Here is a 24,181-nt window from a genome sequence, read left to right on the forward strand (position 1 = left end):
CTCTGGTCAATAATAATAATAATAATCACAACCCTGGATATTATTCTAAATGTTTTTCAGTGACAATACTGAGGGAAACGATTTATACTCGATCCAAAGTATTGGACCTTTCGCTTGCCACCTATTTTAGTGGAAGGAGGAAAATATATTTGATTATACACTCGATTGTCTTAAGGGTCTTAAGAAATTGCTCCATATTCTTTAGATTCCTGAATGAATACATTCAAAATTAATATTAATTAGTATAGAAAACAAAGAAACCCTTCACTTGGAAATCTTAAAAATTTTAAAAATAAAATCTAAGAAAAAACAGACTTATATTTTTCAGCCTTGTAGTGAAGAAAATTGTGGGAATCAATTCGAAAGATTTATTGTGAAAATCATTAGAACAATACTTCTACTTAGCGTACCGTAGCGAAACTTAATTTATAAGAAAATGTTCTGAGAACAATTTGCTGGCCAAACCATCCTAACTATAGTCCGTCACGAAATATCCATTCACTTATGGAACACGTTCCTTCGTTCTAGTAATATAATAAAGAATCGGAAATAGAAACATTATCAAAGGATACCTGGAATCTTTAATCATATGTAGGCACTTTAATAATTAAACTGTTGCACTAACATCTCTCATCGTGCTTCCGGAAAAATAGCCAAATTTATCAGCAACGAATAGCTTCGACAAAAATTTATATACAGAAGATAAAATAGTTCAAGCTATTACAATCAATCAATTCAATTTCAACTATTACGCTATTCAAATATCATCGCTAACATTTATCGATAACATCTTTTTTGGAATGTGGAAGGTAATCCAAGTTTGGCTCTCTATTGATAACCACATTTTTCTGTACATGCGTTTTTTGTGTGGTTCGTTATAAATGAACACAAAAGCTTTAGAAGAATTGACATAAAACACTTTGTTCTGAGGAATTACGTAGACATTAAAAAGTAGAAAACTTGTAATTAAACCAAGATTTAAAATCTTTTAATTTCCGATATGGGAGTGCCAGCATTTTTTCGTTGGCTTAGTCGCAAATATCCTAGTGTGATAATTGAGTGTGTGGAAAATAAGCAAGTCGATCCAGATACGGGCAAAAATATATATGATGATGGAAATTCACCTAATCCAAATGGTATTGAATTTGATAATTTATATCTGGATATGAATGGTATTATACACCCATGCACACATCCAGAAGATAAGCCCGCTCCCAAAAATGAGGATGAAATGATGATAGCCATTTTTGATTGTATTGATCGTCTTATGAATATTGTGAGACCTAGGAAATTATTATATATGGCAATTGATGGTGTGGCTCCGCGAGCCAAAATGAATCAACAACGCTCAAGAAGATTTAGGGCAGCCAAAGAAGCAGTAGAAAAGCGTTTGGAGATCGAGCGAATTCGAAGCGAACTACTGACTAAAGGATTCGTATTACCTCCTGCAAAAGAAAAAGGTGAGCATTTCGATTCCAATTGCATTACACCAGGTACGCCGTTTATGGAACGGTTAAGTCAATGCTTGCATTATTATATTCACGATCGTCTGAACAATAATCCCGCCTGGAAAGATCTTAAAGTTATTCTCTCTGACGCCAACGTTCCAGGCGAGGGTGAGCATAAGATAATGGATTTTATAAGGAAACAGCGCTCTCAGCCCGACCATGATGCTAACACTCAACATGTATTATGCGGAGCGGACGCTGATTTAATTATGTTGGGCTTAGCGACACATGAGCCTAATTTTACCATAATACGTGAAGAGTTTTTGCCCAATAAACCGAAACCTTGCGATATTTGCAGCCAATTCGGTCATGAAATGGACAAATGCGTTGGTCTGAACGCAATCGGTGTATCAAATGCAGATTTCAAACCGGACGTGCCAATAGGAGCGGAAGTAAAGTTTATTTTTGTACGTTTGAGTGTATTGAGGGAGTACCTGAAGAAGACTTTGGATATGCCCAACTTGCCCTTCAAATATGAGTTTGAACGTGTCTTAGACGATTGGGTTTTCATGTGTTTTTTTGTGGGTAATGATTTTTTGCCTCACTTACCCAGTCTTGAAATACGTGAAGGTGCAGTGGATCGTTTAGTTGAACTATATAAAAAGTGTGTCTACCGTACTGGTGGTTACTTAACTGATTCAGGAGAAGTTAAGTTGGAGCGAGTGCAATTGATTCTAAGCGATTTAGGTCAAGTGGAAGATCATATTTTTAAAGAGCGCCAACGGAGGGAACAGCAGTTCAAGGCACGTGAAAAATCGAAACGATTGCGCGATGACCGTTATAATGCTAACGTTATGGAGCAATCTGGGGCCTTTAAGCTAACTCCCTTAGGGAAGGGCAACAATCCATTGCCACTAATTGATAATTATAAAGAACAAGCCTCAAGTTTAAGAAATTCGCAACAAACCAACACGCCACAGCAAGAACACCATGGGACGAAAAGGACGGCATCGCAAGCTAGTTTTAATAATGATGATGAAGAAGAAGAGGAACCTAATGATGAGGTGCGTTTGTGGGAAGATGGTTTTAAAGACCGATATTATGAGTCCAAATTTGATGTAAATAAAGAAAATTTGGATTTTCGCTATTCTGTTGCCCTGCAATATGTGCGCGGCTTGTGTTGGGTTTTAAAGTACTATTATCAAGGGTGCGCTTCATGGAATTGGTACTTCCCATATCATTACGCTCCATTTGCTTCAGACTTTGTAAATATTTCCGGCTTATCAACACAATTTGAAAGGGGCTCGAAGCCTTTTAATCCTTTGGAGCAATTGATGGGCGTTTTCCCAGCGGCAAGCAGTTCCCATGTACCCGAACCCTGGGCCAAACTAATGTCTGACCCGAATTCGGACATAATAGATTTTTATCCGGAAGATTTCAAAATTGACTTGAATGGTAAAAAATTTGCGTGGCAAGGCGTTGCTTTACTGCCGTTTGTAGACGAGAAAAGACTTTTTAAAGCTTTGAAACCGTATTACAACCTATTAACAGAAGCGGAAATCAAGCGGAACAAACAGGGCGATTGCCGTTTGTATGCGGCAAGGGGAAATTCTAAATATAAATTTTTAAGCTTGCAATATAGGAACAAAGTGTTTGACACGACGCCTGAAGTCCTCATTGTAGTTGATGGAATGCGTGGAAATATATTGAAATCGGAAGAGAATGTGTCACAAAAAGGTACATTGCCGTCGCCCATCATTAATTTGCACGACATAACTGATAACTATGTTGTGACAGTGTGTTTTCGGGACCCTACTTATGGTGAAGACTTTATATTCCCCGCTATTAGACTGCCAAAAGCAATCGATCCGCCAAACATTTTGGCTCCAGAATCGAAAGATGCTAATTATCGCCCTAAGATTGGCTTTAATCACAATTTACCACAGGCCTACGTAAGTCAAGGTGGGCACAGACTGCTTAACAACAGTCTAGGCGGCGAATACAGAAATGAGGGGAACGAAGAACGCCAAAATTACAGCAATTATCGACAACAAAACTACCAATTTCAAGGACAACAAACAAGTCATTATCAAGGACAACAAACAAATCAACATCAAGGACAGCAAACAAATCAATTTTTTAATAAGAGCACTGGAACGTGGCGCAGCGGTAATGTTGGAAATTACGAACGCCCTAATTATGGAGGTGGTCATTACGGTCATAAACAGCAAAATTCATATCAAAATAATTACAACAATAACAACAACACCGGTGGCAGCGCTACTGGTAGCAGATATCAACCTTTTAATCGACAGCAACAGCACCAGCAGAAGCAACAACAACAATCAAATTATTTTCGCAATAATTCGAACAATCCAGCAAATAACCGTTATAATAACAACTACAGAAGATATTGATCTGTAAAGAACTAAGCAAACGTAGATTTCCTGTACTTTTTCGATCGGCGAAAAGAATGCAATATATTCATTATTAATTTTGTATTTTCGTGTACAATATATTATCAATTTTTTGATAATTTTATCTTTTTTTTTAAATTTCAATACAAAAGTTTTAATTAAATATTACATTCGAAAAATGTTTTTTTATACGAAAGTTCTTGTCGAGAATCAAAGAAAAAATATACATTTATTCCAATTAGGAAAGAATATTTGTTAAAAGTTATGTTTAAGAAGTTTTTATAACGAATATGTAAAGAAAGAAGAGCTTATGTTTCTTTCTTCCTTAAGATATGAAGCCGCATAAAAAGGACGATTGAAAAAATTACCCGGCATTTATTTTCTATTTTTTTTTTTTTTCTTTTATCGAAACACACAACAAGCATCTATATGTAGAATTCAACAACAAGCTGAACAAATTAGAAAATATAATGGGCTGTTACGGAATTGTCTTCAACACCACCTTTATCTTAAAACAAATTATAAAGACTTTTATTATTGTAATTTACGAATAATAGGCTTTAGGAAATGAAGAGTTTCTCAGATTACGTTGTACTGCATTGGAGATGTTTGGCATTATTTTCATTACTAACCTTCGCTTTGAAGCTCGTATCTTCATTTTTGCTATGAGCGGGATGATTACCGCGGAGCTTGACAAACTTTGATTCAGATTTTGATGTTAATCAAGAACAAATGTTGTTTATGGGGATATCTGAAGCTTCCTTCTGGATGCTGCAGACATTTGGAGAATATGAATACAGCTCCATCCAGGCAGAGGGTATAAAAAAATATTCCATATTGAAACATTCGTATCGGGTCATGGCCATTTCCCCTCACATAAGCCACAGCATGAATAGAAATGCAATTCTTCCTTAGTAGAGCTCTAGCGGTATTCAAATCTTCGATCTCTTTATGGAGGATTTTCATTACCTTAGCCTTTAGGAGACAAAAGATAAATAGAGGACTATCACATACCATATTGTACAAACATTTCATTAAACACTTCATATCCTTTTTATTCGCTCAATCCGGCTAACTCAATATATAAAAGAAATTATCAATTTTATACGAAAAACAGTTTTAATTTGTGTTAATTCCTTGAAAATGGACATTGATAATAATACAGAAACAAAAGAGGAAATATTAATAGAGCAAAAAATAGTAAATTTAGAGAGTAAATAAGTGAGCGAACTTCGAATTTCACAACTTTAGAGAGTAAGTAAATGAGTGACCACTTGTTAGAATGTAAATATTGGAAATATTTATTCTCCTTTCTCCGCATCAAAATAAATACGAAGTTTTTAATGCTGATGAAATGGAAAATTACATGCTCTAACCGCATTTGGAAAACATCTACTTTTTACTTGAAATATGGAATCGAATCGACAAAAGCATTCAAATTTTTTTAATTCTCAACAATAGCAAAATTGATCACGCACTACGTTAATATTATTTAATTTTAGAATTATAAATAAAAATAATATTTTAATATTCATTTATTTGGATGTGACGTTTTCGTAGCAGACTATTCAGACTTTGGGAAATCCCCCTAAAATAAAAAATAGAGAGTAGTAAATTATTTTAATAGAAAATAAAGCTTTTGAAGTGTTAAATGCATTTTGAACTTTTTGATTAATTTTCCGCAATTCGGCGCATTTGAAGTAATTCAACTTAATACCAACAGAAACCAGCTGATAATGTAAAAATATATAAAAACAGCTGGCAATGCCGCGAATAGTAACAGAAAAACGACAAAACAAATTGTCCAATAGCACCAAACATTGAAAATAAACTAAAAGATTTCTCATTGAAAAAAACAAAGAAAAACTGACATCTGTAATTTTTAGTTTACTTTAATAAGAATTTTTGTTGACATTATAGTTTGATTGCATTAATTGAATTCAAAGGCATTAATTGAATTCAAAGGCACTCAGTTTCGAACTTTTTTCGAAAAGAATTCACAGAAATACACCAATGGAACTTTAATCGACGCAGATGAGATTTCTAATTACTTTGGAAAAGTGTGGTGCGAATACTTATCTGATAGCAACATATCCAGTGGTTTCATCGAAAATAAAAGGACTCCAATTTCTCTTTCAAATGCTATTGCCAGATGTGCCATGTCCCTGGAAAATTGTATATGTACGTTAGAATTTGAATATTGTCCCTCCAAATCGAAGGGGATTACACCTGATCTAGACCGCATCTCATACCAAATGATGGGTGCTCTGTCTAATTCAAGTAAAAGGAAATTGTTAGACCTATATTACACGGTATGTTGGACTGGCCATATATCCTACATGCGAAAACTGTCCGCAGTCGTTCCAATCCCTAAGTCAAAAAATGTCTCCATCGCACCGGATTATCGCCTAATCTCTCTTTTATCTTGCCTCCCAAAGGTATTGGAAAAGATTATGGCATCTAGATTATCTTGGTTTCTTGAGTCCTAGAACGTGATAACAAAGCAAGAAGTTGGTTTTAAGCGGGGTGGAGGGTGCTTCGATGCTCTTTTACGTATTGATTATCTTACAAGCAAAGCAATTTCCGAACGGAATCATGTAACAATTCTGTAAATTGATTTTGAAAAAGCATTTGACAGAGTTGGTCTTCATGTTATTTTAAGACTCTTGAAATCATGGAATGTTGGACCCAGATTCTTCAACTACATCAAATCATTTATGTCGCATCGGCGGTTTAAAGTTAGAATCAACAATCACCTCTCTGATTCCTTTCCGCTAATGAATGGCATTCCGCAAAGATCTCCTCTTTCTGTCCAGATCGCCTTCAACGTAATTAACAAAATTCTTTGCCGTATACCTAGAATCGAACATTGTCTTTACGCAGACGATGCATACATTTTTACAAAAAAAAAAGATAGCACGAAGGCAATCAACATCCTCGAACATATTGAACGAGAGATCTCCACATGGGGAAACTCGTCAAGGGCTAAAATTTCTACACAAAATTCAAAAAAAATTTGCTGATGTAGCAGTTTCTCGTAAAAACGGCAGTTTCCATACAGCCAATTTACTCGGCTATATACTTAATATTTTTAACAGGAAGAAATTGGAAGGGGCCAGAAGATGCAATGTAGGATTCGGTGTATGCCGACAGTAAGTCTGCATTTATCCTTATTTATTATTATTTACAATTTATTTAATTATTTCTTTTGCATTTTGGATTAAAAAACAAGCACACACCTGCACCCATCGTTTCAACAGAATGCGATGCTTTCATAGGCCAATGATATGTTTGTGGTCGTCTTTATATATAAAATTCAGTAATCACAATACATTTTTCTTTTGCAATTCTTTTGCAGAATTAATTATATATTTATGTATATTATGTACAAGCGGGGCTTATATTTATTTATTATTATTATTGTAAATATTATTTGTCGCTGGCTATTGAAGCCGCTCGTTATTCAGTGAATAAATTGCTCTCCAACATCTTAGATGCTTATATAAAACACAAGGATCACCCATTAGCGGACAATATAGAGCCGTCAATGTGTTTGGGAGCTTTTCAATGGGACGCAAAAATGAATATAATTCAATTAAGACCGTACGCCGTAGTTGCTACAATTCCGATAATTATACGATTTCTTACGTTTCAAGAAACTCGATCAGTCATTTTATTTACATGAACAGTTAATAGATAAAACAATAAATGATGAGATGAAGAGCTGATCATCCATTGCGTTGGTTAGAATAAAATATATTTTTCTATAGAATATTCATCATACATCATATGAAATATCAATATTTCGTCAAGTTAAACATTGCAGGAAGAAAGTAATACGCGACTAGATAAAAAGCCATAACTGCACAGCTATGAAGACAAAAATGTGTTATACTAAAAGATGGCGTGCACTGCCCATTGCATCGCCTCGATTATTCTACTCCCCTTTGTAAAATGCAGAAGTAGAAAACATTCCTTAAAATAAAACAAAATCCCATTTTCATTCATTAACTTATGATTATTTTTGTTTATATTTAATGATGTCTTGTTATATATAATGCGTAAACGCTAAAATTCACATATAATAACTATTCGAATTCCTTAAAGGTAATTGTTCACTACAAATAATGGCATTTTCAATGCTAAAACATAAAAATATTCGTTTAATACCGAACTTTTTTTTGATACCTATCACCATTTATATATCATTTATATATTCTTTACAAATTTAACTTGTGAACGTCTTAGGTTTTTATAATGCGACTTGGAAAAATCAGACTATATGATAGAATACATCCATAGCCTGTATTAGGCAAATTGTATGCCCATTCAATATTTTAAGCAGACAGAACCAGAGACTGATTCATTTAAAAAGTAGTTTGCGAATATTTTGAATGGGTGCATTCCTTTATTGGGAGCTTTGAAATGACCATAATGCATACATTCTGGGGTAGTAAACATAATCAAAGAGAAACTTTTCAAAATAAATGGTAGTCAGTCAGAAATTTTTGACGGTTGTGTTATCGACAGCAGTAGTGTGAAGCATTATGAATTCCCAGCCGTTTAATTGCTTCCTCTTTCATTCCTATAAAAATTATTTATTAAAACTTATCGAAAATAGATCGCATTTGCTAATTAATTTTTTCGCTTCTCATGGTCTGCACTACCAATTGTCGTACAAGAGTACATTAGGTCACTTTCTAAATCAACCTAAGTTTTTCTCTCCGTCTATCTGTCCGTCTTCATTTTTGTGTTCAACTTACAGGTCGCAGTTTTTGAGATATTTTAATTAAATTTAGTACATCGACTCAAGGACAAACGTTGTTGAAAATGGTTCGGATCAGATCACTTTTTCGACCACCCCATATATGAAGATTTTATTAAACGAAGTCATGCGGAGTATTTAATGGCGGGCCGCGTCCCACTATAGTGTTGCCCTGACATATAATGAGGACGAAAGAGCACGGAGTCAAATGGCTGATAATTAACAGCGTCGCGTCCGTCAAATTTTGTTTTATTTATATATTTATTATTCATGCTTGAAAGACGCCGGATAACTTATTGTCCCGCAGATGCAATAAGAAGCAAAGGTGCTTAAGCTGAGAAGTTCAAAAACTGTGAGGTTTTAGTAATTTAAATTTTGAAACAAACGTTGGACACTTTTGTCAATTAATTGCCTGTGAAGTATGCTCTTAAAAATACAGAATTGTATATTGCTTTTGCTTCGTTAAGGTTCGATGTATTACGACTCCATATCCAGAATGTCAGATTGTCAAGGACGCTAGTCTTATTATTATTGATAATATAAGCATCAAAATTGCCTGATACGCACTGACTTTTATTTTGAAAAATTTCTTGAGCGCTCTTGATATTCAGTTCTCTCTGATGCAAAATATCAGATAAAAAAAATTAATTCAATACAAATTGAGTTAAAAAAAAACAAGTAAGAAAATTATATTCGGCCGCGACCGAATTTTTTACATCCATCACCGTTTTCTGTCGTATACCTTCATGACGTCCGCGATATTTAACTTAGAGTTAACACATAGATTGTCGCATTCTATTCTCCAAGTGCTTTTATTTGACAGCCAATTGATAATGTTACTTAGGAAAAACGAATCCTCCGTGCTGCGGCGTCCACCACATTTATTTTAGAATTAACACATTTTCCATGTGAGGTGCGTGCAGAAGAATTTGCAATGCTCTGTCTGGTTTGTCTTATGAGTAAAAAGCAGAAGTGCCAAAAAATTGTTTAAGTTATTTTTGTACAAATGCTGCAGGACCCAATGCAGAACTCAAATGCATATTTTTATCGTTGCATCTATTGTAGTTTATAAGCAACGGGATTATGTTGTACTGTATTGTCGTGTTCTTCGGGCCGATTTGTCTCATCTTCATTACTAACTTCACTACTAAACTGCGTGCAAAAACTCCCAATGGTTTCAAGCGAATTTGAAGAGGGTAACTTCATTTTTGTGACCCAGAGAATGTTTACCGCAGACATTACACAGACAGATGGACAAACGGACATGGTTTAGAATTTGATGCTGATCAAGAATATATATGCATTATTGTGTCGCTGAAAGTTTCGTTTGGACGTTGCGAACATTTCCAGAATATAAGTAAACCCTTCATCCTTCGGTGATGGGTATAAAAAACAATAGTACAATTGCAATAAACAGCGTATGTTATAGAAAAATCGAAAATTTGTATAAAAAAAAAAATAAATAATAACAATCACAAGATAAAAAATTAATTTAATAAAATTATTCCATCATTTTCAACTTCTTTGATAAATATAGAAAAATCAATCTTATAATTTGGCATAAATAAGTCTTCAATCGATAAATTGTTTATAATTGATGGTCCAGAAGTTTTCTCCATGCATCGAAAGGCCCACCGTTTTTCGATCTTGTTACCGGCGCACTAACGAAGTAAAAGATGCATCTCGATTTCAAAAGGCGTTGATATGTGCGCGCTTAATGCCCGATTATTGACACACTAAAAAGTGCGCCTGCAAATTGTCAGAGGGATTCGTAACATTTTGAATTTTTATTGCATTTAAATTTTTTTTTTTTTTTTTTTTTTTTTGCTAAACGCCACTTTTTTAGTAGTTTTGGTATATCGATCGAATATTAAAAAAAAGTCTTAAGAGTAAAATTACACTATAGAAATTTTTAAACGGACACATATTCTCTTTAGTAAGAGTAATGAAATAACCAAGTCACTTATGAGAATAACTAGTGTTAGATGCAGAATGCAGGAGTATATTGTAATCGTTCAGTTAAAATATTATATATTGAATAGAAAAAATTACTTTTCGCTGGGAAATCAAACTTTCTCATATAAAATTAAAAAAAAAAAAAAAAAAAAAAAAACTAAAATTATTAATAAAGAAATTACTGATCCAGTAGCTACAATCACACATATCAATTAGTGTAACCATCTGAGTGATTAGAATAAGGTAATGATATTCAAATCTCAAAAAAAAATAATTAAGTCTGCTCCAACATATGTTATTATGAGTTAAACTTTTTAATAAAACTAAAAAGCAAAAAAAAATATATGAAATCCGCCAGGGTAAACGTAATATATATAAAAATAATTAAATAAAAAAAAGCAAAGCAAAACTTTAAATCAAATTAAAGTAAAAGAAAATAAAAGAATAATTTAAAAAAAAAAAAATATATAAAAACTGGTAGTGGACCCTGGCGTTCTTTATAAAATGGTTTACAAATTAAAGAAATGATAATCGAACAAGCAAAAATCATCATGTTAGTAAAAATCTTGAATGAAAACATCATCTTCTTGCCCTTACCTAAATATAGAAAAATCAATCTTAATATTTATCCTATGTTTATCTTAATTTAACATGCTATTTACATTTAATAGTCTGGTCCAGTAGTTTTCTCCATAAATCAAATTGTTCGTTCGGCTTAATCATGTGCACGCTAATGGCTTTACGAATGTTACACGAATTGAAAGGTATACGTCGATTTAGAAAATCATTGATGTGTACGCGTTTGATGCCCAATTGTTGAGCCACAATACCCGTAGTGAAAACATCTTCCAATTTGAAATACACTTGACGCAATGCTTGCACGTACACGTCGTGTACAATATCACGGGTCATTACGTATGCCGGACCAGTGGTAAAGGGAGGAAAAACTGCAGCTCCAAATTGTCCAGGAGATACATAATATTTTGATTTTTTATTGCGTATAGGTTTCCATTTCTTTGCCAAACGTCCGTAAATCGTTTTTTTATCCTTGGCATGATTATCCAAGAAGAATAGCAATTTTGACACATTAATGAACATATCGTCGTCAGTTTTTAAAATAAATGTAGCTTTTTGGCAATGTTGATCAACCCATTCTAAAGATGAAATCGTTTTAAGCGTAAGATTGTTGTACGAGTCTATGTAATGGCCTCTTATTAAGTCGCCATAAATGGAATTCTCTTCGGTTAATTGTTTGTTCACGTTCGCGTCGGCCGTACGCCCTAAAACGAAGGCTATAGATACGTCACGTCGTTCTCCATAATGGCCCCAACTTTGACGTATAGCCAATCTGGCATCAAAATGCTCCAAAGCCGACGTAATGAGTATTAAAAGTTTCACTTTGGTACCATTTTTCGGGCACAAATAATGTAAATCAATTTCGTCCATTATGTGGCCGCTTTCATAAATTTGATAAGTAGGTATACCCTTCGATGGGTCAACCGGTAACTTAGGCGTGGAAATATCGATTTTAACAGCCCCAGCGGCACTGGGAGATTTCGGTTTAGATGACGACACAGTTGGTTTAATGGTACTTTTGCTGCTTGACGTACTATTTTTGATGTGAACAAGAACAGCTGCAGGACCTTTAACTGCTACTTTAACGGAGATCGGTGGGGCCATGCCTTCCGTTTTTCTAACTATCAATGATGCTAAAGCCTCATCCTTTTTCACTTGCTGATTATCTTTAGATATTTTTTTATCGACTTGCACTTGATCCGTTTCACTTACTAAAAATGAAAAGAAATTGAAGAAAAATGAATGCAAATAAAAGTCGCCTTTTCAATGCCTTATTGGTCGAATGATCAAAATAAATAAATAATAATATTTGCTTTGATTTGAAAATTGTAAACAATTGCTAAAAAAGAAACGAACAAACACCATCAATCTCAATGGTATATACAGTAAAAGTTCCTTATTCGCGCTTCCTTCATTCGTGGCTTTTTTTATTCGCGGGTTAAAAAATTGCGATACAATTCCTCCATTCGCGGCTATAAATTTCTTTATTCGCAGATTCTAATAAGTACATACATAAGAATAAAAGGATGCTAATAGGTATCCAACCGAAATTCCGTATTCGCGGCACGCGAATAAGAAACTTTTACTGTATATAAAAAAAAGTTGAATGTTTCGTTCAACTCGGAATGAACCAGTTTTGAACAATTTTAGCAATGTATTTTGAAAGTTGATGTACATTCCAGTTTTTTAACATTTCCCGATTGTCCTCACAGATCGAAAAATATAACCGCACCTTCATAGAGTTCTTAATGCTTATTTCGGAAATGGTAAACTGTAATACGTCCTCAACCTTCGATGTTGCAATAGATTTTGCAAAACAAAAAAAAAAAAAAAAAAAAAAAAAAAGTTCTTTCCTAACACTCTTGAAGGCTGCAAAAGGAAGATACTTACTTTTAGCGAGAGTTTCCGATTGAGCAACAATCGATTCGGTTCCATCCCGTCCCGTGAGGGGTTGTGTTGTGTAATTTTTTAATATTTTATCGGCATTCTCTATAAATTTTTGCAAATTCGATGTCGGTATTAACACATCAGATTCAGGTATTTTATTAAGGTTATTATTATTGTTGCTGTTGCTGTTGCTGTTACTATCAGCTATCCCATTCTGTAGCAATTTTTTACTGTCCTTGGCGTCTTTACTTCGCTGTGGACGTTGTTCAGCGTTGTTCGAAGTGGAAATCGGAACGCCACTGCCATTAGATTGATTAATGTTTCCTGCAAAGACGAGAAAAATACATTTCCTTCACATTGTTTTCTCTCCTATTGTATCACTGCCTTGTTATCGTTTCTTTCTAAATTAGAGAAAAATATGTTAAATTATTGCTTTTCATTTTTTCACTTTCGTTTAAAATAATTAATAACGTTTTTTGCTACTTAACGTAAAAGATAAGCATTGCTTGCACACGGCCATGATGTTATGTAATTGGCAAATACTCAGACAATGTCGCTCAACTTGGACAACGCTATTTAGTTAGTTTACGGAGGGAAGAAAGGACGCACTCTAGAATTAGCTTAATGTTTTTGTATTTTTAAGGCCGGGTCCATTCAATCGATAACAATATTTATAATAATCAAGAAGAACAAGTAAATACACTATAGGGAGCTGCTATTAAACATCCTGCAACACCAATACTGCCATTTATATCACGACTTTTCATAATAAGGCGTTCTACGGGAAATGGTCGAGAAAGTGACCAGATCGGAACCGTTTTGAATAGCTTTCGTCCTTGGGCTAAAACGTGCCAGTGTAGCAAATTTGATAAAAATATTTGAAAAACTGCGGCCTGTAAGTTATATGCAAGGCGACAAGACGGACAGACACGCTTAGATCGATTCAGAAAATGATTCTGAGTAGATCGGTATAATAAAAGATGAGTCTGTCTCAACTTCTTTTTTCATCCGGGCAAATTTAAGATCATTATATTAAGGATATTAATATAAGGCAGAATTGCATTCTTATTTTTATATGTTTTGGAAAGATCCGATAAAACTTGTTCTCTTTATAATCGTTTTAGTTTATCAAATGAAATTTTGCCATCCATCCATTCTAGAATTAAATTTCTCCAAAGAGGTTAGCAAGATTCTTGTTCTGCAGGATATTTTCACTAACCCAAATTATTTCCAATCGTTTGTAAATATTCCTCGAACTGTTGTGCATCGTTGTTGTTATTATTGTTGCCAAATGTACTATCATCGGGCACATCATCGCTGTCCGGACCGTTGTCATTAGCATTTTCATCAATCGTTGGTTCACGATGATGTACTATCTTTTTGATAAATATTAAATCACTGCCCGAGTGACTCTTTACGCTATCTTTTAAATTATCGCTGGAATTGTATGTACGATTAAGAGAAGACTTGTCTGCTGTATGCTGCTCACTGCTGACGGAATTATTATTTTTGTGACTAACAGCACTGGGCGGCACAGCAGCGTCGTAATCACTCGATTTGTTATTAAATGAACTAATGGGGGGATAAGATATCAGGCTTGCCGAACGCATGGGCGGTGGTAATAATGTTTGATTAGTTGAATATGAAGCATAAATGAATATGATGAATATGACAGCAGTCAAAACGATTAAAAATCGCAAAATTTTAATATTTCGTAAATTTCTCATTCTATTACTTATTACCGCGTTATACAATCGTATCGCCATTAAGCGACGATGCACGGATCACTAATAAAGAAAGCTACAAAGCAATAATATTAGGTGATAGATAAGATTTTGCTGGTTTTTTTTTTATGTTTTTGGATTGCTTGGCCGCCCAGCTTTTATTTATTTTTTTTTTTTTTGTTAAAATGGATTCAACGTTTTGTATTTATGCCTGAAAGGAATATATCTCCACTTCCATTCACTTAGTTGAAGTTTTTTCTCAACTAAAAACAACAAACACAAACGTATTTAATTGCCATAAAAACAAAAACAGGAATGCTGCCGCTACTGGTATGTAGATGAGAAAGACTCTTCTTCTTTTTTTTCGTCAGGCTATGATGATGCTATGTATGCATTTACGACGCCTTTGCTTGTTCTGGGTATAGTAGTAAGTCAAGCTAGATGATGAATACTTTTCGCGTTTGTATTAGTTTTGTTCGTTTGGCTCTTTTTCATGTTTTTTATTTGCTTAGCCATGGAGTATAAAGGAATTTTGTTTTCTTTTCCTCCACACTTCTCAACTACGTATCGATGTTAAAATCATTATTTTGCTTATGGTAGTTAGTAACTCTTTTTGCGCTACATGCTTGTTTCCATGCGCAAGTGCGAGTGATGACTTTTGATTATCGATCGGAGAGAAGAAGCTTGTACGACGACCTCTACTAGCTGTTCGTTCATTTATTTCTACAATAAAAAGAAAAATATATTTATAAACATTGAAAACAATTACGTGTCATACAAATAAACATTTGTTATTTCATTTTTACTTAAAATTAACTATTATCATTAACTTTAGCATAGACGTGTTAAATTTTTGTTTTGTCTACGCTCGCTCAATAATATCCGGGACCTGTCATATTAAACAAGAAATCTATACTGCTTTATACAAAAGCTTCTTTCGTTCCAGCGACAACTCAAGTGCAAACATTATACGAATTTCTATTATTTTCAAAACGATTTTTCAAGTGCGTAGATTAAAGATTATTTTTTGAGAAATATTATGAAAACTTTTCCACATCGAAAGCAACAATTTCTTTTGCTGCTATCGTATAGACAGCGATGATGCGAAGATATAACATGACAGGTAAGAAAATATTCGCTCGCGACCGAATCTTTTATACGCACAAAATATCAAAAAAGTGAAAAAACTATGCGTAGGCGTGGCCGATTTTTACATTTTTGGTACGAGTGCTGCGCGACCACCATCGTTCCGTCAGTTGAAGTTTGCAAGTAACGATCAAAAAACCGAAATGGTCTCAGATTATGTTGTACGGTGGTCGTGCCCTTTTGCCTATTTATCCCATTTTCAATACCGACCTGCGTGCAAGAACTTTCAAGCAGATAGCTTCCTTTTTGCAATCAGATATTAAGGAGATAGACAGATAGACGGACGCAGGGGGGCGTTTTCTAATCTATTCAGAGTTTGATGCTAATCAACAATATATATATACTTTGTGGGCTCTCTGAAGCTTTCTTCAAGGGGCTGCAAACCGATTGACAAAATGAGTGTACCCCTGGGATGAGTATAAAAGAAAAATCTGAAACTTATTCTTGATAATCAAAAAGCAGAATTGCAAGGTATAACTTCCTAATGATGTCAAAGGGTGATTATTCGCTAGAGGGCTTCCTAAAGTTCTCAAAGCCCAACGTTTTCGCTATTTTGCAACAATATTCAATTCTAGTACAACAAAATTTATTTTCGAGACGAGTATCGATGCCTGCCATACGACAAAAAATTTTCGAATTGAAATCCGAAGGGCCCTATCCACCGCACTCTTCAGATCAAAATCCTCAGCAAGTTTTATCTGTTTGCGAATTTTAAAATGATGCCAGTGCTATTACAGAAACTGAAATGCTGCAATCTTAACATCTTTTGCAAATCGTCTTTTAAAGAAAGCATCCAAATGTTAGAGAGGAGTGCAACGATATTATCATTCCTTATGAATAAAGCCAAATTTTGCAAAAACAAAAAAACAATAAATAAAATGTATTTTTTCACTTAGTCCCGGAACTTATTGCCCAGTATATTATGCAATAAATATATTTTATTATATGACAGAAATTAGTATGCTCGAAGCAAAGTTAACCAATACTCAATGCCATGGTAATACTTAAAAATGTTTAATGATGTAATGCATTATATTAAAAGTACTTCGCCTAAAACAATTCTTCACCTTCACCTATATCATTATTTATAAGAAGCTGGAAATTAGATCTTATCGCGCTAAAAGTAATTAGTAAAAGTAGCCAACATTTTTACAAACCACGACGCCCGAAAATAAGATCAACATGGCACAAATTTAGCACAGTAAATTTATGTACCAAATCACTATCCTGTGCTAAGTTCCATCGTAACGTTGTACAAGTTAGGTTATGTCGTCATAAGAACTCTTACTTTATGTAAGACCTTTTATAAGGAAATATTCCTAAATTGTTCTCAGCACATCTCCATTTTGCATATGCATGTAGCATGCCATTATAAAATTTTTTATCCTATATAGGGGGCGGTCGGAGCAATAGCCCGACCCCAAGGACCAAAACATGTCAACATAAAAAATTGCATTTATTTATACCAAAAATTGCGATCATTAATTTGAATACATATACATACATGGACAGATATTACACATATGTGATTATATCAATTCATAAAATGATTCAAACTTGATTGGCATTATAAAAGTTGGATCTACAAAAGTTGTGTTAAGTATTGCTTACACAACGCACGCACGACAGTGTTCACCTTAGGCTCTGCTCTCTTTGACTACAGTCTTTATATCGTATACCAATTGTGGTTAAGTTTGTATGAACGATTGTCACATACACAAGGACTTTAGATAGATGTGTCTTTTATTATATCGTCGATTCAGACTCATATTCCATCTAAACGGTCGTCTGATGTCGGCCGTAATTTTTGATATATTTTGATGAATTTGAAGTGTTTTGACACAAGGATGAACGCTATTGAAAATGGTTTGGATCGTTTGACTTTTTCGACCACTCCACATTTAATGCCCCTCTTTTTTAAAATTCGTTATATGAAAAAAAATTGCAATTTTAATTTCTAGATAACACTCGCTCCATAATGGTTTGGTTATTCTCTGATATAATCATTCCTACGAAAACTGAACCTTTATGCAATAAAAAAGATATAATTTTTGATGTTTCATGGTGAAAATTACTTCATAGTGGCGTAACACTCAACATTACCGAACTTGGATCACGTAGGTCTATTCTTTGGGCGGGCTTTCATGAAAAGTACGCCTTTGCATGAAAATAAATTGTAAGTTTTGGTGTATTATTATCAAAACGAGTGAATAACTGTATCGGGTGAAGTGGTGTAGGGTATTTTTACTTATATATTTGTACTTATTTTTAATACAAGTTTTTGCATTTTATGATTAAAATAGATGGAGAATAATAAAGCGATTGATAAGTTAAATTTGAACCATACCCGCCCGCGGTTCCACACAACGGTATTTCACCATGAAAATAAAAGAAAAATTGTGTTAGGTTTTTTTTTTTTGCTTGTTTAGATTGCGTTTTAAATTAAGTATTAATTTTTTTTTGTGGATATGCTAAAGAGATTTTCGAAAATAAGTTCAAGGATTCGCTTATAAAGCGATGAGTAATTGACGACAATAATTTTCTCGCGTGGGTTCACGCTCTCATTTATCTATCCTTCTGTTTTTAACTTACAAATTCTTTTCCTCTTCTCTCTCAGTTCACGAGTCCGAAGAAAAATAAATGCATAAATAATTAAAACGGTTTAATAACTCGCTTATCAGTCATTAAAATTAGTTACAAATGTTTTTCAAAAAATAAGTTTTAGTTGAAATGCTTCATGAACAGGTAATAAATAATATCAGCTTTTACGTCCTAAAAATAAAAAAATTTTTCTAGAGTTTCCACAATATTAACGAATACGCAATCGTCGAAGTTACCATAATTTCAATAGAATTTTTACACTTTTTGTTCAAATTTTTCAACAATTGCGCCAAAATTTTAAGTGAATTACACACCAAGTGCGCATACACGTGTCTACAATCTAGTGATAAATTTGTACGTTTTTCCCTAATTTTGCAAGACGTTGAACCAAGCGCCTTATGCGGTGCCCGCTGGCACACGGAGTGAGAAGACGTCACTCGCGCCCCACAGGGAGCAGGGAGGCTCCTTGCAGTTCCAGATCAAGGGCATGTGTATGGCATGCCCTTCCTTCTGGCGGAGGCGAGGCCTATCTAACTCATCAAGTATTTAGTGTTCCCGCGATTTTGAGGGCAAGCACAGCCACCACGAAACTCCCCTAAGGGCCGTGGAAGAAATGGAAACCAATTGCAGTTGGGTTGTAAAGTACGTTGATGTAGCAGTAGTCGAGAGCATTGCGCAGGTCATGCCAGTTGTACTCGCCAACGCCTATGCACCATGAGAAAAGATAGGTTGTGTTTGGTTAAGCGGGATTGTTTGGTAGATCCAAACCTATGTGTAACTACGGTCGCGTAAACTAATGCTAAAAGGTTTATAGTCTAACGTTAAACTCGACCTGGATTAGGTGCCCCTCCACGACTTATCTCTACGTACAGAAACTCCTTAAGAACGGAAGCTTGTAACTGCGGTACTTAATCCTCACTGCTAAGTGCGGCGTTTTAGGAAGTATCATGGTGGCTGTGGTTTTTATCCTTCCCAAAGCGAATAATTAAATTATTATAGGCCTCAACACTTCCTAGAGTGAATTTACTAACCGTACACTTTATATAAATCTGGCATAGCGCCGGTTAACGTATGCTGCTGTGTGTTGCCGTAAGGATAAGGTTCGGATTGGACCATTTTTTCGGCCATTTCCCTTCTAACATCTTATTTTGGAAAGTCGTTATATGAATCACCGCATTAAGCGAAATGGCGTAGGGTATTTAATAGTGTTTGTTGGCAATTATAATACAACTAAAATTCATTTCCATCGAAGTTTTCGATTAGGCGATCCCTGATATTCGTCTGCCAAGTGTCCACAATAGCAGTAATAGTATTTAATTTCGTCAAGAATTATGTTCAGCTCTACCATGTCTGACTGTAATCTACATTATTTAGCTTACAAATTAAAAAAAGCAACTCATGTACATTTCTATAACGGTGCTTATCATGAAAATAACGATTAAATTTCATTCAGAAACTAATTATATATTTGTTCACTTGAAACTACTATTGTTTGCGCTACTTTTTTTTCTTTTTTTGTTTTATAGCTACACTCGACTTATTATTACTGTAAGCCGTTGCATCATAAACACAATATATATATAATAAAAGAAGATAGTGTTCTTTGATTTTTTTTTCTTTCATTTTGTGAATTTCATTACACATAGCATAAGCGTTTAACATAAAGGAACCACAAGAACCACTTACGAAGATTTAAATGAAGTCTTGCGAATTTTTATTCAAAATCTATACATTGGCGCTACCGGTTTCTTTTAATACAATCGGTATGATAGATTATACAGGTAAGACGGAAGTAACACTGTTAGATGTGTACTTTTTTGAGCAAAAAATTCATCTCGCTTATGTAAAAAGATACGAACATTACAAGAGAATGAACTATTTTGCATAAGATCAACTGAGGACTTTTAGTTAAAAGATGTCATTATCCTGCTGTTATAAACAATCGCATATATGTTTAATTGCTGGCAGCACATGCGAAAATTATGAACGAATCATTTCGAATGAGTATACATCTCTTTTCTCCAATAATAAATCTTTTTAATAACTCTTCCAAAAGCAATATAATGTAGAGGCTATGCAGATAAAATTGCCCTATTGAACACCCAGAACTGTGCTTATTGGCTTCATACTTCAACTTTAATTTCAACTTCATCTCGAAAATTGATTTGTGTCCCACCAGACGAAAATCAATCCTGTCAATGAGTACAGCTGCCGATGAAAGGTGTTGAGGTTTTGCTACATACAATCGACGAGTCTTCAATATGGGAAAAAGCTTTAGTTATTAAGTTATTTCGATTTCATACACTGGAAATGAAACGCATTGCGCAAAATGATACTTAAGATAGCTACTACTTTTAAGAAATACGTAATGAATGGATCCGCTTGGCTATTGCTCAAGGCTTCGCCTTGTCATGTAGCCTTGCTTTCTTGTGTACGAATTGTACAACAGTTTATTGTGATCAATCTTTTGATATTGTTTGATTTGATTGATATTATGCTAGGTTGTTTCAAAGATCTGTTTACGCAGTAAGTTTAAATTGTTAAAATTTATTGTTTAATAGAAGGTAACTATTAACGAATTATTCGTCGACGACACCAAGTTCATTGACTACTTTTAGGTCTTAATAAATAACTTTACTTTAGGGAACTTTAGATTTAATTTGATCCCAACCATATTCGCGTCCAATTTTTTAATGATCCCGATGAGTATTTGTTCCAAGTTTTAGGCTAATATTGTGTGCCTTTTACATCAAATTTTCAAACTTTGGTTTGTGCCACCTTTGTTCTTTGACCTTTAATTATTTTACAAGGCAATCAGAACATGGTGCAGGTTTTATACAAAATTTCGTCTTTTTGCATAGGAGCCCCAATTTACTTATTAATGTGGTTATATTCCTCCAGCGATTTAGCTCATTTTCGACACCAACCTGCGTTCAATGTTTTTGCCAAATTTGAAGTCGACAACTTCACTTTTGCACCCAGGACAGAGGTTTTCGCATGGACGGACGGACATGCTTAAATCGATTTAGAATTTGAGGTTGATCAAGAATGTATATACTTTGTGGAGTTCCTGATGGTTCCTTCTAGCTTCTGCAAACGTCGTTCGGTGATGGGTATAAACATAGAGAATATCTAAGGGTAGTACAAAAAATTCGGATGAAAATTACAGGAGCTTTTCTATAGGATGCTTTGAAAAATCGGGCTTCGAGAAGAACACGTTGAACATTTTGAAATGTGGTGCGGAGTCTTTTCTTACCGCAATAAACTTATTATTTCTTTTTCCCGTTAACTTGCAATCTCAGAACCCGAAAATTGCGACCTTTCCTAAATTTCTTTTCTCGAACATTTTATGCTAAGAATAATGAAAGTGCATAGTTCTTACTATCGACGAATTGTTCGGAAGAATGAGAAAAATACAAATAACTAGCGATAAAGCATACTTTTTATAAACCACTTGTTATCACTTCTCACAATTTAAGGTGTTTTCTACGGAAAACAAATAAGTTGAATTTCATATTCACATCCGGTACATTACACAGGTTAGTAATCAACAGGCAAGACATTAATCTGTAACTCCCTAACAGGGATTTATTCGACGACGGTCTTTTAGAAGCAATTGGAAAATTTGGGCATTATTTACTCCAGACTGTATCGAATTTCTTGCCCCATATTTGAAAAGATTCAAACCATCCACTAAGCCAATAAGAAATTAGAATACCGCAAACCCCCTAATTACACAAACAAAAAATATTTTTGCTTAAGTGGCAGCATTGTCAAAACTAATCACCTCCTTGTACATTAAAGTAAATTAAATGAATATTTCACATTTTCGCGAAGTGATCACAGATTTTTTATACGAACGGAATACTAAGAAAAAACTTTTCAACTTCTTTTTCGAAAATTGACGACAAAGCCGAGCCGAAAAACTTTGTTCTTGTCTTTCAATATCTCTTGCAGCATGCATATTTAATATTAATGTTTCTATCATCCTATGCGTAGGGAAAATAATAAAAGACCATAATGAGACCTCCACGTTATTTTTCTTGTTTGCAAATTAAATAGACGAATCGAATTAGCTATGTTTGTCTTTTAAAAATAGCGATTACAATCGCAGATAGAATAAACTGGATTATAAATTTTATAACCTTTACTAATTACTAGTGGTTTTCAACATTTAATTAATTTTAGTAATAAATTTTATTATTATACCATAAATTTGAAAGTAAACATTTGTCCAGATTTTTGGCTAATGATGGATAAATATTACCACAAGTATTAAAGAATGGAAAAATATGTAGAACTAAATAATAATAAAAGATAAGATAATCACCTGTTACAGCAACTTTGCAAGGATCATATTATTACGAGATGCTGTTACGTATTTAATTCGCATGATTATTGCGCACACATAAGTGCTTAGTAGGTTAGGTTAGTAACGAAATGTTTAGAAGTAATTGCCGGGCCGCACATGGTCATATATAATCATGTCGATTATAAACTTCACGTAATTTTAAAAGTAAATTCAATTATTAATTAATTAGGTGGTAATAGTGATGATAACTTTTGTAACCATATCTGAATATTAAATTAACGCATCTTGTAAATACTTTACACAATTGCTTTTTCGTTAATTTTACCCGATTGGTTGGTTTGTTTGGGGAGAGATATCATCGATTTAATATGTATGTAAGGGTTTATGTTAATATCAGGTTTTTTTTATTCATTCGCGACATTGATGCGAATAAAAAAAAACGTTATAATTTTTTGTCGCTGTTACAAAGACTTCCACTCTGCACTTCAATATTCGAACTTGAATAAAAAAAGTAAAGATTTCATTTATAATTAATTTAATGTGACTAGTTTTAGTTAATTTCAAGAATTTCTTTGGTTACAATGACAACATCACATTCTTGACATATATGTATGTACTTATTGGAGGGTTTCATTGAGTATTAAATTTCTTGATAAGTGTCCTTAAACAGTGGAAACAATGGACAATAGTATGTTTGAATAGTTTCACAAGCGCTTTTCAGTAATACCCATAATAAACTGTAAAACTTCGAATAAATATCGTTACTCTTTCATTATATTTTTTTAATGCAAAACGCAAATCAAAAATTGAACAACAAATGCTTAATGTCTTTGACAAACTAAAAACTGAATGTTAATTTTCTTCCTACGGTTTGCTTTTATTTTGTGTAAAGAGTTACCAACATACTATAATATGGGCCTGACAAGAGCGGCTGCTTTTTAAAGGAACTCCACAAGAACAACTAAAAATATTATAAGATATAATGCGTGTTTCATTTCTGATCACTTATGCAGAATTAATAAATGAGCTCAAGTTTTTGCGTTATGGATAAAACAATCATCCTAATAGTAAATAAAAAAAGAAAAAAGGCAAGAAAAAAAGAAATTTAAGAAAGTAGAATAACGATAGAGAAATGAAAATATGTGAAAATAAACAAAGACATTGTCTTTCCCTTTCATCGTGCATCCGTTAAAAATCATTTTTTACATTTGCAATCGTTACCATGTCATTATTACTTGGCCTTGTAAAATTTTATTTATCGAAAGTGGTTGAAAATATGGCAAAAATTTCTATTAACTTATGCAATAATTTATTTGCCAAAGTGTACCGAGAACTACATTCATTTCGGT

The 24,181-nt window shown here is 33.9% G+C and overlaps 2 protein-coding genes across 4 annotated transcripts; one reads left to right on the forward strand and one right to left on the reverse strand.

Annotated features, from left to right (window-relative positions):
* The first annotated feature begins 898 nt into the window (after positions 1-898).
* Positions 899-3,973, forward strand: LOC119633850 (5'-3' exoribonuclease 2 homolog). Its single transcript, XM_038027633.1, has one exon. The coding sequence runs from the start codon at positions 1,001-1,003 to the stop codon at positions 3,863-3,865; it is 2,865 nt and encodes a 954-aa protein (XP_037883561.1). The 5' UTR covers positions 899-1,000; the 3' UTR covers positions 3,866-3,973.
* A 7,029-nt stretch (positions 3,974-11,002) lies between these two features.
* Positions 11,003-23,673, reverse strand: LOC119633682. 3 transcript variants are annotated; one of them, XM_038027360.1, is made up of 6 exons: positions 23,450-23,673; positions 22,851-23,329; positions 14,269-15,496; positions 13,053-13,373; positions 11,249-12,373; positions 11,003-11,183 (listed from the first exon to the last, which is right to left on the reverse strand). In XM_038027360.1, exons 3-6 carry the CDS (start codon positions 14,813-14,815, stop codon positions 11,008-11,010), a joined length of 2,169 nt encoding a protein of 722 aa, XP_037883288.1. In that variant the 5' UTR covers positions 14,816-15,496; positions 22,851-23,329; positions 23,450-23,673; the 3' UTR covers positions 11,003-11,007. The 3 variants fall into 3 exon arrangements, with proteins under 3 accessions (XP_037883288.1, XP_037883287.1, XP_037883289.1); XM_038027359.1 differs by having other exon boundaries at positions 22,851-23,673; XM_038027361.1 differs by having other exon boundaries at positions 11,096-12,373; positions 22,851-23,673.
* Between the last annotated feature and the right edge of the window lie 508 nt (positions 23,674-24,181).

Source organism: Glossina fuscipes, unplaced genomic scaffold (genome assembly GCF_014805625.2).
Source record: "Glossina fuscipes isolate IAEA_lab_2018 unplaced genomic scaffold, Yale_Gfus_2 2, whole genome shotgun sequence".
In the NCBI taxonomy this organism is placed as follows: Eukaryota; Metazoa; Arthropoda; class Insecta; order Diptera; family Glossinidae; genus Glossina; species Glossina fuscipes.

Bases quoted from the DNA above. Each gene is read 5' to 3' on its own strand.
- LOC119633850 (XM_038027633.1), top strand. From the start codon at position 1,001: ATGGGAGTGCCAGCATTTTTTCGTTGGCTTAGTCGCAAATATCCTAGT.
- LOC119633682 (XM_038027360.1), bottom strand. From the start codon at position 14,815: ATGGCGATACGATTGTATAACGCGGTAATAAGTAATAGAATGAGAAAT. The intron at 13,374-14,268 runs GTTAGTGAAAAT...TCGTCTTTGCAG, and splicing joins AACGATTGGAAATAATTTGG to GAAACATTAATCAATCTAAT. The intron at 12,374-13,052 runs GTAAGTATCTTC...TTTCATTTTTAG, and splicing joins ATCGGAAACTCTCGCTAAAA to TAAGTGAAACGGATCAAGTG.